Genomic DNA, 17374 nt, shown 5'->3' on the forward strand with positions numbered 1-17374 from the left:
GGGCTGTTCAGTCTGGAGAAGAGAAGGCTCTGAGGTGACCTTATTGTGGCCTTTCAGTATCTGAAGGGGGCCTACAAAAATGCTGGGGAGGGACTTTTTAGGATATCATAGAATCATAGAATCAACCAGGTTGGAAGAGACCTCCAAGATCATCCAGTCCAACCTATCACCCAGTCCTATCCAGTCAACTAGACCATGGCACTGAGTGCCTCATCCAGGCTTTTCCTGAACACCTCCAGGGTTGGTGACTCCACCACTTCCCCGGGCAGTCCATTCCAATGGGAAATCACTCTCTCTGTGAAGAGCTTCCTCCTAACATCCAGCCTATACGTCCTCTGGCACAACTTGAGACTGTGTCCCCTTGCAGTAACAGGACCAGGGGGGATGGAGCAAAGCTGGAGCTGGGTAGGTTCAGGCTGGACGTGAGGAGGAAGTTGTTCAGCATGAGAGTGGTGAGAGGCTGGAATGGGTTTCCCAGGGAGGTGGTTGAGGTCCCATCCCTGAAGGTGTTTGAGGCCAGGCTGGATGAGGCTCTGGCCAGCCTGATCTAGGATAGGGTGTCCCTGGGCATGGCAGGGGGGTTGGAACTAGATGATCCCTGTGGTCCCTTCCAACCCTGACTGATTCTGTGATTCTACAATCTTGTGAGAGACTTGTCACTAGGCCAGGCTGTGACAGTGACCCACGCTGGCAGTTTAACAGTATGGGCTGTGCTGTTACCCACACCCTGGCACTTTTTGCTTTGTTAGTACAGATATGATGTGTTTGTCCAGTATTTTCACTGACCGCTCCAAAAATTTTGTGACTTCAGACACATTTCCATTACAAAGATGTTCCTCATCTAAGTTTATTTTCAAAGTTGGCAGGTTCTGTAACGTGTCTGGAAGACTCACGTTAATATGAATTTGAGAGGTATGGAGGCTTTAGGAATCATTCAATATTGCTGAGGCTTGCTGGTAAAAACTTGGGGTGGAAGTCTGCACCATTACCTTCCTCTTCTCCAGAAGTCTAGAAGGCTTCTGTCCATGAAGTCTGTGCTGGCAATAAAATGGCTGACAGCAGAACGTGACAAATGCCATGGAAATCACAGTGAAAATGGGAGCTCCTACGATCCACAGCATCCATTAAACCTCTCTTTCCCTCATTTCCCAGCAGTTAGTAGAAGAAGGCCTAATATGCACTGCGTCTTGCAGCTGACTGCAAGAATGACAGATCTTTTTCTTGGCTGAGAGATGAGTCTATGCCAGTTCTTCTCAAGTGAATAACTGCAGCCCCACCATGGAAGTGCAATATCCCAAAGACACATCACTGCATTGTAGTGCCTGTGGTCTGGATCAGTGACCCATGTTTTAATGTTTGCTCATGTAATTTTTTAACCTTCTGTTTCTTTCCCTTTCCTGGCAGATTTTTATTGGTGAGATATCCATGTACTTCATAAAGTCAACCCGAGAAACCCTAATTATTCAAGAGAAAACTATTTTGACTGGAGAGTGCTGTTACTTGAACCCACTGCTTCGAAGAATAATACGTTTTATAGGTAAGCATCCTGAGCACTGTGAGCTTAGTCTCTGCACCAAAGTAGAGTGAAACAGCCTAATAATCTACACCACAAAATTAATTAAGCTGTGAAATCTTTGCAGGCATTTTCCACCTTAGAGGGATAGTCCCCCTCGGGATTTGCAAGGTAATGTTCAAAATGTGCCATATCATGCTGTCTGAAGCTAGTTTATATCCTATTCTGCTGAGCTTAATGCTTCTTCTGGACCCTTGAAGAAAGGTTATGCCAATCAAAACCTTATATGAATAATTCCATCATTACTAGTCTGTGTAAGCTACCCATTTTACTTACAAATTGGTCCTCACCAGCCCATCTTGTTGGCTTTTTTTTTCCAAGCTCTAATTTTAACATCCATTGCTCTGCCACATTATGTTCAGCTGAGCACAGCATAAAATTGCCCAGAGCCCACTTCAAAATAACATTGTTATTTTTATTGTCTTTGTTTTTTGTTAGAGCTTTCATTTGGTTAATTGCTGAGAAATGATGAAGAGGTTCTGTCACTAAATCATTTGGAGGTTGCTTTATGTGGTGCTTGCAAAGTGCTGTGCCTTTTTCACACTGTCATTTGGTGGGAAAAATGCCTACAAAACCTTACTGCCCAGGTTTCTTTTGGAGCAAGAAGAGGAACAGCATTGCAGCTCCTGTTTCCACTGTGGCATTGACAGAGAATCTTGTTATCCTCTGAAGGCTCCTCAACTCAGACATTTAAGGCTGCTCAAGCCATACTACTCAGTGTTTAGAGCTAAAGAGAGCTAATTGCTTACTTATTACTTCCTTGTAGCAGCAGAGTAAGAAGAGAACAGTGCAAACAGCTCTAAGACTTCCTCCTTCTCAGTTGTTCATGATTAAGTCTCAAGTTCACACATGGGATAGGCTGGATTGTTTCACTGCTGGCATGGGCCAGTGGTAAATATGGCTCCCCAGCAATGAAGAAGGGCTTTGGCCACAAAGCATCATGCCACCCTCCCCCCTGTATACTCTTAGAGGTAAAGTATTCTCACACACTACATCTCATGGAGGACTGGGTCTGAATTAAAAGAAGCAATAGCCGAAAAAGCTGAAAATATCTGGATCACTTCTCTCCTGTCACTGATCAATATTTCAGCTTTATCTGGACACAAAACATCTCCTGTGACAGTGGCAAGCCTTGTATTTTGTCAATGGAGCACAGTCTTGGCTCAGGCACGGCTTGCCCAGAGCATGGAGTTGAAAATCTCACCCTGTGTTAAGGTTTTCAGCAGCAGCAGTGATGTGCTGACAAGGAGGAAAAACTCTTTCCAAGAGGGGAATGTTTTCTTTCTACCTGCTTTGCACCTGGACATCAGGATGTGAAATGTTCTGTCTTCCGCCACACTGGGAGTAGAAACAAATCACCTATGATTTGATAGTTTGGCCTGGCGTGTGTGCTGCTGCTGCTGCAAACAAAAGATATGGGAATGCAGTTGAAAGTAAAATACCCTTGAACTTCATATAACCTTTAGGATATATTGATGGATAGTAAACTGCCATTAAGAGAGAACCAGGGTGCCAGAGTCCACTGGGCCATTCCGCATGTTGCGAAGTCCTAATCAAATAGTCTTGCCTGCGGGGTCACCACTAAAAGAGCTTAGACCATGGAGGCTTAGCACTTGCTCTACATGTTTCTTACAGCTACCATTGTTTGTAAACATCCATGATATTGTTTCTTTTCTGGTGGAAAAGAAGGGAGTAAAGGAGATGCAGTAAACTCTCAGTAAGGTATGAACCCTGCTAAAGAAACCAATTTTGGCTTTGCAGCTTAATTTGTTTTCCTGAGGAAAAATAAGTTAACATTACTACAATGGTGTAAAATCTTTTTAAACACCACTGATTGTTTGCTTGTTTTCTTCTGAAACATTCTCCCTGCCTCTGCAGTAAAATGAGAGGAGTATTTGCTGGAAAGTGGCTGAAATAATTTGTGAAAGGGACTAAAAATAGCTGCATTTTCAGAATGTGATGTGAGCTGAGCAGCTGTAGCCATGCTGGGTAATCAGGGAAGTTAGCTCCATACAGCTGCGTACTCCAAAAAGAGGCTCTAGAGAGATTACCACATTGCTGGTATATAGATCTCCTTCCATGTGTCTTCTCCTGATAAACCTGAGAGCCGTAATTTCCAGAGCTGATTTAGTAAGTTGTCTTCCAAGATATCCTAGCAAGCAGTCTGGCTTGTGGCAAAAAAAGTTTGATGCCAATTTAGTCTTGGAACAAATTCATTGGAAAATACATGTCTGATTTTTTTTTTTTTTTTTTTTTTTTTATTTATTTTTTGTGGATGTGTGATCAAGAGTCTTTAAGTGACTACATGCAAAAGTAGTAATCAAGCTACTTGGAATATTGCCTTTCAGTCATTGCAGTTGTTATTCAAAAATGTGAGAAAAATCCTTCATTGTGTCTGTGCACTATTTTTTACGGAAAAAAATGAAGATTAGTTCCTGATCCTGCAAGGCACATCACAAAAAGTTTGGAGAGCTAACCATTCCCAAATTTTAGGAAGGCAAAGAGGCTTTCCTCTCCCTCTCTAACTCTGTAGGGAAAAGGTGAAGTTTTAAAAATAGCAGTTTGCTTTCCACCAAACCAGCATGAAGTCGAAGATACTTCACTGATTATTTGCTTACATTTTTTTAAGAAAAGAGAGGCAAACAGGGAAACTCCAAACTGTATTTTGGCAATGTGAAAGGTAAGAACCTTTGCCATACTGTCTTTGTGGGATCTTTTGGATTGGGTTGCTAGACTTGAGTTTTTTTCCCCCCTTACTTTTTCTTCATGTGTACACAATGATGCCCTTTTTTCACTTTGATAATGAATCCAAGAATTAAGCAAAAATCAACCTGCAACTCTTCTGGGATGTTGGCCAAGCCCCTTGTTTCTTTCCCTTGATTTTTCTTATCTTGCCTGCTATGCTGTTTGCTTTTCTTTCCTTGATTTCCTCAAACACTCACCATCTGTCTGATTCTAAGTTTCTCCACTCTTGAGTTTAGTGGTGACCTTGAAATGTTGATCTTTGCCTTAAATCTCTCTGGTACTTTGTCCACAGGAACAAAATGTCTCCTTACTTCCTGATCCAGGCATGAATTCTACACATTGGTAGACATTTGCTTTTGTGGCAAAGGGCTGCCTCCCCCACCTTGATTCAGTGTGCATCAAGTCCTTTGCTGCAGCTCAGATTGGTGAAACCTGCTATGTTCCCTGAATTTAGAAAATCAATTTCTTTATCAGTGAAAAAAAGCTGGCTTGGCTTGGAAACATCAAGCTTTGATGTATGTTGCAATTTGTTCCATCTTCCTTTTTATCTTTTATAGCTGCTTTCACAGACATTTATTTTTAAGATTTTCAGGACAAATAAGTGGTGAGCAACTGCTTCAGAGCAGGTTTTTTTCACTCTAAAATATTGGTGCTGCACTGCTATTCTTCAGTCACATCATCTGTCCTCCCTCCTTTCCCCTCCTCTCCCAGCAGTTTTATTACAGATTGGTGCTGCTGAAATTCGCAGTTTACATGATGGATGCTTGAGAAACCAGGGGCTAACAGTGGTTGTTTCTGGCACTTCTACCTCTTCTCCCTGTCTCCCAGCTTGAATGCACACAGCCTTTTGTACTTTGATCCACCCTGCCTTGTGGTACTTTCCCATTCAGTACACTGTTAATATCTTGTCATTTTGCATTTGCTTCTATGTTCTACTTCATCATTTGTATTGCATATAGAGGTTATAAATTATTTTAGCATTATTTAATGAATGATTTCAGTCAAGGATTTATTCAGTATACACACAGCTGCTCACAGACCCCCAGGATCATTGATTTAGACCTCCCTGACTCAATTTGGCAGGGTGACTAGAGTGTGTATTGTGTTTCATGTCTTTGTATTCATTTTTTAATCCATGTGATTAAGTTGTATACCTGCAAAGCCTTGATAACATGGAAATAGTCTCTCTCCAGTTCAGATATTTAGAAATCCAGTGTTGTTCATGAATTTGTTACCAGTGACTTTTACTTTGGACCTGAATAATTTGCAGCTAACAAATGGTGTAGATCAGCTTCTGCTGACAGCTTAATTTAGAGCGTGGTGACACCTCACAGTGGGCAGCTAAATAATGAAATTAAGGCTTTATTTCAGCAAATTAAGGCTTTATTTTAGCAAATAAAGGTTTACAAGATTTATGCACATAGTGAGTTTATTGTAATAGGATAGATCTAGCCCAGAGCTCTGATGTCAATTCTCCAGGGAGCTGCAGGACATAGTTTGCCTGACCTTATCTTTCTGTCTGCCTTGGATCTGAGTTCCCTGTGAAACAAAGCACATTCTGCTATTAACTCGGTGCCTTTCAGCAGGTCTAAGATGTATTTGAATGTGCTGCCTCTAACTTAAAATGATGCAGCAGCCTAAACTCCTGTAGGTCTCCCTTCATATCACTGAAAAACCTCCACAATAAGAAACAGGTCATTGTGTTGAGGACAGATCAAACTTACTGCTCCTTTTTATGCCAGGTGCTGAGCTGCCTGTTTCCTAGATGAGAATTGACAGTTGTGAAGCAACAAGAAATCTTATTTGTATGTGGGGGAGAGTCTTGATGCTCCAGAGTTTTGAACTGAGAACTGAATTTCTTTTTGCGTGTCCTGACCTTCTTCCTTCTTATGTCTTGAAGAAATAGTATCCAGGAAGGACACTCACAGGTGAAGCAGGCAGATACAAGAAGTGGTAGATGCTTGGAGCAGTGAGCCTTGTGTGGTCTTCACTGCAAGACCAAAGCCAATCCTGGGATCAGATTTGGAGTACTCAGAAGCTTGCTATTAAGCCTGTTCCTGATACCATGGCAACAGACAATAAATTTTCCTGCAGCCCACATCTCTCCAGTTGTAAAATGGATTAATGATACAGATCTCCTTCAACAACACCCTTTAAGATATAATGATGTAGGGTAGTTTGGCAAAGTCTGAGTCACATGACTATAAATTTATGGCTTTATTAGTGCACTGGACCATTATAGCAAAATCTGAAGAGGTGGGATAAAGATCAGTATTTCTGTAACATCATGAGTTTTTCTAGGCACTCTCTCCAGTGAAAATCTAATCTTCTTTAAAAAACATGTGAGTGGAAGAGGAGTTGCAGAAGTGTGAGTGTTCATGCGTAATATGAATGTTTTCTGAGCAAATTAGACTGGGTGTGACAAATCAGATAATTTACTGGCCATTGGTATTGGGAGGAGTGCCTACATAACTGCACTTGGTAGAAGGAATGATGATACATTACTCAAGACCACAACTTCTGATAACTCAGAAGCCCTTCAATGCATTGTTTCTTTTCTCATTTTACTTAAGTGTTTCATCATTTCTCCCTAAAAAAAAAGGCTTCTCACTTCTGTCTTCTCAATGTCTTTTTAGTTGCTCTGGTGCAACCCCCAGGGGGTTTTGTCTATTTTTTCTACATTTTGGGAATTTGCTTCAAATCAGTGGCATTTAAAATTTCTTTAATAGTGAGGTTTTGTGGAGTCAACAGGCCGCTGCAGTCATTGATGTTAGACTCAGGGTGGAGAGATACAGAGCTTAAGCATGAGTTGGAGGGAGGAGGGTTGTACTGCAGTTACAGTGAGTGAGGAAAGCAGTAGACAGAGCTGGAGGTCACAACTGATGAACAGCCACACAGGGACCTCATCACGAGAAAGACTGTTAGAGTAGCATGGGAGTGAGAGCCTAGAAATTATGGGTTCATGCTTGGGGGACTTTTTGGCAGCGATTTAGAGGGAAGTATAAATGGAGAAATTGAAATTGAAGCACTGAAAATTGAACCTGCTGAAGATTTATATTCTTCTGCCAAGACAAGTGTTAGTTCAGGTGAGATGAAGCTGGAAAGATTCAAGGTCCATGCTGTGTGTCAGCATTTTTGAGCAGAGCTCTTCTTGCCTTTTTTTTTTTTTTTTTTTTTTTCTTTAGTTTGACTAGGGTCCTTCTCCCTGGAGGTAAAGAGATGTTCAAATCTGATCCTCCATTCCTTCTTCTTGGACTCTAGGGCAGATAAAGAGTGTAGCAGGAAGTAGAACTTATCCTGTACCTCTGCCCTAAGTTAGTCTTTCTCACAGTGGCATTCTGTTTACCAGTGTGCCTTCTAGTGTTTTCTTCTTGGCTTTTTTGTAGATGATATTAACTTCTGATCATCTTTTCCACCAGTAACCAACTGTAGTGGCTGTGGCTCATCTTTCCACGTAACTTGCACTGTTTACATCTTTTCTCAGCATACACTAAGTTCTGAACTAAAGTTCACTCCCAGGTTTTCTAGACCAGAGTGAACACAGTGAGATAAAGTGCTTGCCTCTTAGCAGGATGAAATCAGCTCCCATTACACCTGAGCATGCAAGACAGGAAGGAGGTACATGTTATCCTGTTCTCCCTCTGTGGACTTCAGAGTGTGATCCTGAATAGATAGGCCTACTTGCCCCTCTCATGCAGCCTTTCAACAGCTATTTATCTGCCTAAAAACTTGAGAATCACATCACTGCATTGTTGTGCTCTGGTCAGTAAGCTAGCTGCTGTAGGTCATTCAACAAATTCACTGAACAGATGGACTCCTGGGGTGTAAAAACCATCAAGAGACTTCTCTACCACTACCCAGGCTCACTGATGTTACAGCCTTTAAATCCATTACAGCCAACCCTCTCTCAGTCTCCAGAGAGTACACAATGTGCAATCAGTCTTCAAAGGTTAAATGTCTGTTAGGCAGATTCACTGTGGCATGTAGCTATGATCTTCATGAGGCACGCAGTTTGGCAGAACTGAAAGAAGGTAATTACAATGATCAATATGCATCACAGTCAGAGCTTGATAAAGGTTTCAACCATGGCTTGTTCTTCTGCTCTCCAGAGTACTGCAGCCCCCAGAGGTTGAGTCTGAGCCAGAACTTTCAGTGCTAGCAAACACTGAGAAGAGACAGGTGTTGAAACTTTTTTTTTTTTTGAAAGAAAAACATTGGACCATCTTTGTGAAGCCCTTGGTTCTCAGCTTGTACTATTAGGTCATGGCCTAGCTCTTGGATTTCCTCTAAGTACTATAAAGAGCTAGGTAATAATCCTCACTGCCAAGATAAGAATTTGGCCAATGAGCTGTGTATAAAACAACATTCATCTCCGGTACAAATTGCTCTTTCACCTGCTACCTTTTTCCTTTGAACTTGCTTGTGCACTGGCTAGTGTAGATGAGGAGTCATTTAGAGGAATGACTGTCGTGAGAGCAATAAGATGCAGTACTGCAGTCTAGAAGCAGATGAAGGTCCTTCCTTGACCACCACTGGCTTTTTAAATCCACATCACACATTAATAATGAATAGTAGTAAACTAGTATCATGGGAAAGTGTGGTGAGGACAAACCACTCAGCCTTCCTGCAGCTGCTCCAGGCTGCTACCCAAGGAGGGGGCTCATCAGTGCGCCACTGAGGAATCTTTGTTACAGCATAGCTCTGTCACTCACACCACATCATTTCTGTGAGGAGATGGCACTGGCAGGCCACTCTTGACATTTGTAGAATTAATTCATTCTTAATTATGGATTTTAATTTATGTTACTGTCTTTACAAGTGTCCTGTATGTAGACAGGTCCTGAATGTTTAAAAGGACCTAACTGTCAGCTGCAGCCTTTCTGCTTTCTGTTAGCTGCATAGAGGGTGACAATATCTGCAGAATGATCCCTGATTCTTGTTAATTTGATGTAAAGCACTTTCTGCTGCATTATGTTGCTGACTGACTTTTTTTTTTTGTTGTTGTTGCTCCTCAGAATATATCAGTCCTTTTTTCCCCCTTTTTTTTTTTCCTCTTTTTCCCCCAACTTACTGTGGATAAGCAGTGAAGTTGTTATAACTATCGTGATGCCAGGCCTTATGATTTTATCACAGCTCTCCTAAGATGTTTTCCCAAGAGCTCCAGTTCTTGGTTGTAATTAAATACACAGCGATCTCAGCTAATTTATAATTTGAATTACTTTTGCTTACAGAGCTTCAGGAGAGAGAAAGATAAAATGCTCAGTATTCCCACACCAAAAGTAAATATTCATGTGTTCTAAATTTTGTTACACTTATACAAGTCACTGATTGGAAGGAGGAAAGGAAAGTCAATTTAGTCTTTCAGAACATTTTGGTTCAGCATTTCTGCAAACCTGTTGTCCTTTTTCTTCAGTATGCAAGCCACATATGCAAGCAAAAGATCCCCATGTATGTTCGTAGCTGCTGTGGCAACCATTGGTAACACTCATGGGAAGTCAGTGGAGAGTGACAGCTGCAGTATTGAGGAAAGGATGCTCCACAACTGTGCAAATGTTTCTGCAATCAAGTGAATGCTTCCTGCTATAGTATTTGTGTGCATGTTTTCCCACTGACATGACTTGAACTGCAGCAGTATGAAAATGTCTCCTAGGGAAAAGCATTAGTAAGTTTCCCAAAGGACCGGTCAAATATTGCTGGATCAGGATCTTAATTTTTTGACATCAGGATAATGAGTATTCAAAGCCCAAAAGGCATTTGACACTAGATAATTATGTAAAGTGTAATATTATGTCTCAGCACTACAGCACTCTTTTAGCCTCAGAGATATTATACTAGCTTATTTTTCCCAGATATGATAAAAGTACACAAACATTTTGAACATCTCATGTGCATGCCACTTGGCTGTCTGCTATAAGCCTTTGTCGTAGCAGAAACTTTACAGATATAGCATAAGTGCAGAGTTTTCAGAAAATTCTGTACTGAGCTCGGATCACAGAAGTACTTTAGGCACTTGCTCATCATTTTCACCCTGTTTCTGAGTCATTCTGGAGCTGCTGAGTTAAGCACCTGTCAGATTCCAGAATGCACTCTGCTGGGGTCAGAGGCTTTTCCCACATAATGACTGCACAGTTCAGTCACTTATCTCTCATATCAATTCCTTCTTGATACCAAGATTTTTTTTTTTTTAATTGTTTGAATAATCATTATTTTTGACCTTTATTCACAGGAGTGTTTGCATTTGGACTTTTTGCCACTGACATATTTGTAAATGCTGGCCAAGTTGTGACTGGGAACTTGGCTCCCTACTTTTTGACTGTATGTAAACCCAACTACACTGGAAACGACTGTCGGGCTCACCACCAGTTCATAAACAACGGCAACATCTGCACTGGGGATGTGGAGGTGATTGAAAAGGCAAGGCGATCCTTTCCATCCAAACATGCTGCCTTGAGCATCTACTCAGCATTATATGCCACGGTGAGTGCCAAAGATGACTGCTGACTTGTATGAGAGGTTTCCATATGTGCATCTGGGTAAGGCCAGTTTTCTTGCAGTGCTTTCTGAAGAAAAGGAAGGTTGTTTTGTAGAAGTATTCATTCTGTATCTGTAGGGGAAAATCCCCTTCTCACTTGCTGTTTTATCAATCCTACTACAAGTAAACCAAATACTCATTACTTTCAGGCACTGTGTAATGTGGAGGCATGAGGTCTTAATCTGTTTTGCTGCTGATTTTCTCAAAGGCCATTGAGTATGCTTTGAATCTCTTCTCCCTACCTCTGTGTCATAAATGTTAAAATGAAGTGGATGTTTAAACAGCTCCTGGATAACAACTGTTTGGTTTTTTTTCATATGCCATTTGTTGTTGAACATGTAAATGGTGACATTTCAACAGGAGGTTGAACTAGGCTGGATTTTGTTCTTTTTGTTTATAACCCAAATCCCTTGTGAAAAAAAAACAAAAAACAAACAGGTTGTAAGAAAAGTCCCTTCCAGAATTTTCCTGTTATAACAAAGAAATGGACCCCAGTTGACATCTTGACAAGGTAACACTGACAGGAAACAAATTACATGTCTTTCAAAATCTCATTAAATATGTTGGCTGGTCCTTTGTGTTCTCTGGCTAAAGCTTTTGTAATATGTGAAAACTGATCCAAAAAGCTTACTCACAAAATACAAAAACTTGGGGGTTTTACCATTAGGATCTGAGGACTGAACATGGTTCTGATCTCAAAATCACTTAACTAGGTCTTTTTTCCCCCAAATAACTTGGTTCAGATGAGTGGCAGGGTTTGCATGTCCTCAGAATTTGAGAAGACTCTTATTATTGACAGTGGATGTTTTACCCTGGTCTTGGTAGCAGATGAATAAACACCACATTATAGCTGTAGATGAAGAGGCCACCCACTGCTATTTGCATGAATAATAACGGAGATAAAAGTCAGTAACTGTTTTGATCAGGATTTGCTGGGAAGTGTTTGGAAAGCCTGTAATACTGTGTGCACATTACTTCTGACCAGTAAGCAACCATGTGTGAATTACAGTTCCAAATAAACTCAACGCTGCTGTAGCAGCTTCTGTCGTCGTGATAAACACTTAGGTGAAAGCTGCAGGATCAGGTTTGGCCCTGGTTCTGCCCTAAGCTGCTTACCTTCTTTCATGGACTTTCCCTGCCCAACTTCCCTTGTTTCCTAGTAAGGTAAGTCTTCTACAAAAAGGATACTTTCCCCGTACAATTGAAGGGGAGTAATGCTTTTTTTTGCTGAGCTTAAGTTCCCAACAGGTCAGTGATTTTCAGCCCTTGTCTTTCAAGACTACCTGCAATAGATCTGCACTTCTATTCTCACTTGAAGATACCAGTTAGAGCCAGTACATGGATCTCTCTCTGAACTGCACAGACATAAAATCTACCTTTAAGGCACATTAGCCTACAGTCCAACTCTAGCCCAGTTCTCTACCTGAAGACACTCTCTGACACTAACAGTGTGCTCACATGTCTTTGCCTGTCAGCTGGGAATAACATGAGCATGGCACAAGAAATGCATTGTTCAAATAAAGCTTTGATTAGTAATTGTGCTCTGCACAATTTTTTTGAGAAGTGTCTTGCTGAATCTAGTCTGCATGGCAATGTGGGCTGCTGAACTTGAAACACAGGACATGTGGTTAGTAACAGATGTGTTTTACAGAAAGCTGAAGATTTGAGCCATGAAGCAAGAAAAATAAAATTACTTGGACATGAGGAGGAAGGAAAATGGAATCTAATCATAAACATTGTCTTTTACAGCGTGAATGTCTGTTGAGATCTAGGAATCTCCCACATCACTGAACCTTACGTGTCCTCTGCAGATGTCTCTGTACTGATTTGTTGATTAGTTTGCAAGTGACAGTATTGTGAGTGTGACTGGTTTGGCTTTCTGTTTCATTTCTGGTTTTGTTTGGGGTGTTTTTTTTGGGGGTGGGGGGCTCTTGTTTTTGTTTGTTTGTTTGTTTGTTTGTTTGTTTGTTTTTTAATATATATAACCAGAATTTTATATTTAATTAGTTAAGTTTTTTCTTTTTCTTGTCACCTGCCAAAGGAACTGAGGAGAATGCAAAGCATCACCTTGGTAGTATCAGAAAACAGAGATGAATCTTGTATACGTAAAGTAAGGAAGTGAAAAAAGAGACATCAGTCTTAGCTTCCATATTTAACACAATAATTAGGATGGCCTCTACTGAAGTTTTATTAGTCTTCCAAAATTATCACAAGAAGAGATGGTGATCAGTGTACATAGTACATGCTGCGATACAGTTACAGACACAAGCTTCTAAGTACAGAACAGGGTCTCTGTGATTGGAACAGAGAACTAATCACTTATATTGACCATCCAATACTGCTTTTGAGATTCTTCATGAAAGCTCTCACCTGGCACTATCCACAAGTAACGCTTTCTGTCATCTCTATCTGGCTAGCAGACTCTACTCCAACATTCTGGATCAACACCTGGCATCTGTTGTTCATGTCTGGGTGCGTTGCTTCTTGAGCAGATCAGAGTGATACAAATATACTTAGACATGAAACCTTTAACATTCAGGAAATTCTAATAGCAAAAAATACTACAGCAAATCCCCTCTGCAGCTCAGGTCACAGTGACCCCACCAACAATTTCTTTCATTTCTGTATTAACACTTACCATGAAAATCAAGGCCTAGGCATTCCAAGCAGGTGTACTGGGCTGTACTGAGGAGACTGCACCATGTTCTGCAATACCATATCCTTGTTGGAGGTTCTGCTTCTCTCTCACTGCAGAAATCTCTATGGTAAATGAAAAGATTGTAAAACTCATAGGACACAGAATTTTCCAGCACTGCTATGAAACTGTGAACTTTCCCAGGAACATAAACTATCACAAATCTCCCTGCTTCTTGCTGAAAGGACAAGACAGAATGCTTCTACCATGTCTTTCTCATCGTAGATATAACACACATTCTGAATACATGGATGTATATCATATATGCATTTATGTGTGTCTATTTTAAAGTTGCAAACAGAAAAAGCCTCTTTGACCATCTCACTGTGCATTTGTCTGAAAGAGGTGGGAGAGGAATTTCACACACAGGATAAATGATATAGGATGAATGATACTATCATACATTGTACATCACTAAATACACTGCTTGAGTGTACCAATAAGAGCACAGCAAAGAAGCTGAATAGATACTTTATATGGTTAAATCATATGTTGTTTATTTTTCAATATGATTTATTCTATTTTCTTCACAATTTTTTATATCTACTTCCTCCCTCTTCCAACCATCAAATAACTGGTTTTGACATTTAGAGTTTTGTAAATAAATGTACCCTATAAATAGCACTGTGGGAAACTTTCAGAAACACCTGCTGTGTGTAGGAAATCAAATGTAAGTGACTTTCACAGACATCATAGCCTCTCACATGAAGCTTTCAAAACTTGCTTTAAGTGAAAGTGTAAAAATATTGTGAGAATCTTGGCTCTAGACACCAGGACAGTAAATATAAAACTGCAGAGTCTGGGAAATAAGACCAGAATGAAGACGCTTCTGAAGTTATTTCTGAACTCGGTGTGTATCGTTTATGGATGAACTGGAGCATACCTTCTGGGAAAGCAGTTTGTCTTGGTTTAAACTCTCTTCATGAGGGTTTAACAGATTTCCTTTGGCAATCTGTTCGCATGGTTAATTACCCTCATTGCTAAAAATGTTCTCTTTACTACAAGTTTATGTTTTCATGCTGAGATGTGTGAAACTTCAAATACATTAGATACTTCCCATCTGTAATAAGGAGAACTCTGCCACGTGGGTAACCCAAAGATACAGCTTAATCTTATATCTATAAGAAAATAAGCATATGTGGGCTATTCTCTGTAGCTAGGGTTTGCAGCTGTTGCAGCAGGGCTGCATTCTTACTTTAAAGTGGCGATGCTTTTCTTTTGGATGCTATAAACTGCAGCAGTTTGCTGGGGAACAGGAAAGAACCTAGCCCCCTACTGCTCGTTTGAATTGGCTTAGCAAATAAATGCATAGAGTAAATGGTGGGTGGTAATTATTCACACAGTGGCACTGATAATTTTTCCTAGTGTTGCTAAAGATAAGCCTTTACCCGAGTTTTGGTGATGGGTGCAGCTCAACCTACCAGCAAAGACTGGGGCAAGATTGCCGCCTAGTGTTCATTTAGTAGCTGTCACTTCACTGCATGCGCTGCAGTCAGGTACTAGGTTTGAAAAACAGAGCAAGCAAGAACCTCCCAAGTAGCTTTGTCTTCTTCCCAGTGCTCTCACACACCATAATGTTTCAATTTATAATCTGAGTTCACCTTTACATAATGTGGTCCTAAATACATTTAAGGTCTGAAGACTTCACTTCTCCAGGCAGTGATCTGGCAAATTCACCTGTTAGAAATCTAGTACTGCAGTTTCTTGGCAGGTGAAAGACTGATTTTGGCTAGATACAAGTCAGGAGGCAGGCAGAGTTGCCTTCCCCTGGTCGGTTTCTCCAGGCTGTCCCTTTAATTTCCAAGACGTGAGTGTTGTAACTCTTCCCTTATCATACAGTTACATATTATAGTGGATTTTAACACCTGCCAGTGAGGTGAGGCCAGCTGTAGGGATATTTGGTGGCACAGTAAGGGAGAAGAATGACAAAAGTTAGAGTGAAAAATACACACAGTAGAGCAGAATAAAGGAATATATGAAAGGCAATGAATGAACAGTGACCTTCAGAATAATTTCTGTTCCCAAATTTTTTTGCTAGATCATAGTGACCTCTGTATTGAAGAAAGGGACAGGCATTAAAATACAGTAAAGTAATTGCCTGTGGTTGCCAAATAGATCATGGAATGCAAAGCAAGCTGTACAGCTAGTCACAATTGGAGGCACTAAGCCAAGCCTCTTCAGGATTCCTTCAGTACAGTCACAGGAAAATCCTGATGCAGCTTCACTCCAGGCAAGACATTCTGGTCTTGCAAAGAGACTGGTGGTGTGAGCCAGCATGATGTCCTTAGCTTCCACTACAGCAGAACAAAAGAGAACATCTCTTGATTCTCCATAGTACTGTAGAAGCCCACTCTCATTGTAGTGTTGCCCATGGCAAAACATTCAGCAGTGCCCTACCCCAGAAATGAAGTCATCCTAGACAGAAATGAGGTTTGTTGCCTGTATACAGCACAGTCTGAGATCCCAGTTGTGGTGCTACTGCAGATGGGAGTAAAGCAACAAGATTGTTCCACAGAATCTTTTGTCCAGAACACTAACAGAACCATATGTCCATTTCTGACAACTGAAAAAGGATCAAGACTTGAAATGTTTTCAGCTCTGGTATTTTACTGTTTTTACAAGGTAATTTGTTTATTTGTTTGTTTTTACAAATGAAATTACACCTTATTAAATACTGGAAGAGACACTAATGTGGTTTGTGGATATTTCCATTCCCTAGCAGAGCAGGTGTTTATGTTTTCACTAGATCAGATCTAAGCAGTGTTAATGAAGTTTTCAACTGTATCTTCCTAATTGTGTTTCATGTTTTGTTTTTTCTTATAGAATGTTTTTTCTTAATGTTCTTTGTTACTTAAATATAACTCCACTTAGCAAACGGGCACAGCTAGTTCATATGGATGCTAGACCTTCCATCATAGAATCATAGAATCAACCAGGTTGGAAGAGACCTCCAACATCATCCAGTCCAACCTAGCACCCATCCCTATCCAGTCAACTAGACCATGGCACCGAGTGCCTCATCCAGTCTCTTCTTGAAGACCTCCAGGGATGGTGCCTCCACCACCTCCCTGGACAGCCCATTCCAGTGGGAAATCACTCTCTCAGTGAAGAACTTCCTCCTAAGTTCATGTGCACATTACAGTCCCTGCAGGAGTAATAAGATAAATTCTTGACTTTCATTGCAAACACATTCGGAGTGCATGTTTGGTAGCACATGAGCAAGTGCTTGCACAAGTTAGGAAGTCAGGAAAACTGAGCCTGTACCTACACCAACTCAGAGAAAGTCCAGTATGCAAATGGAGTTGATGGGATACTTGACATCTTGAAACATCATTTAACAGTATTTGTTTTATTCTCTTGAAAGTGTTTTCTATGATACTTTAAACCTCTTTCTCCATTTCCCAATGTGCTGGGGTTTCCAATCAGCTGGGGGTTTTGTCACATCCTTGCTGATTTAGGATTTGTCTGGGTGGGAGAAGATGCATTTTCGGCAGAGACCCTTTTCATTTTCATCTTGCCCTTTGTTCCAGATGTACATCACAAGTACAATTAAAACAAAGAGCAGCAGGCTAGCCAAACCTGTGCTTTGTCTGGGTACCCTGTGTGCCGCGTTCCTCACCGGGATAAACCGAGTTTCTGAGTATCGAAACCACTGCTCAGATGTGATTGCAGGCTTCATCCTGGGGAGTGCTGTAGCTCTGTTTCTGGTAAGCTCATCAGCCTTCTACATTCTGTTTTAAAATTACTCACTTGAAAAAACAAAAGGGCTTTTTTATTCTTTTTTGTGGACTATTTCAGCTAGTTAACCCAGCTGCTAAGAACTAAGTTT

The 17374-nt window shown here is 40.8% G+C and overlaps 1 protein-coding gene across 1 annotated transcript in view; it reads left to right on the forward strand.

Moving 5' to 3' along the window:
• The window catches only part of PLPPR1 (phospholipid phosphatase related 1), a 161348-nt gene that overhangs the window by 137707 nt on the left and 6267 nt on the right, over positions 1–17374 (forward strand). The window contains exons 5-7 of the mRNA XM_064176718.1: positions 1405–1537; positions 10545–10795; positions 17076–17252. Of these exons, the coding sequence (XP_064032788.1) occupies positions 1405–1537; positions 10545–10795; positions 17076–17252 (561 nt within the window). The remainder of the gene's footprint in view (positions 1–1404; positions 1538–10544; positions 10796–17075; positions 17253–17374) is intronic.

This window comes from Pogoniulus pusillus, chromosome Z, assembly GCF_015220805.1.
Source record: "Pogoniulus pusillus isolate bPogPus1 chromosome Z, bPogPus1.pri, whole genome shotgun sequence".
Taxonomy (NCBI): domain Eukaryota; kingdom Metazoa; phylum Chordata; class Aves; order Piciformes; family Lybiidae; genus Pogoniulus; species Pogoniulus pusillus.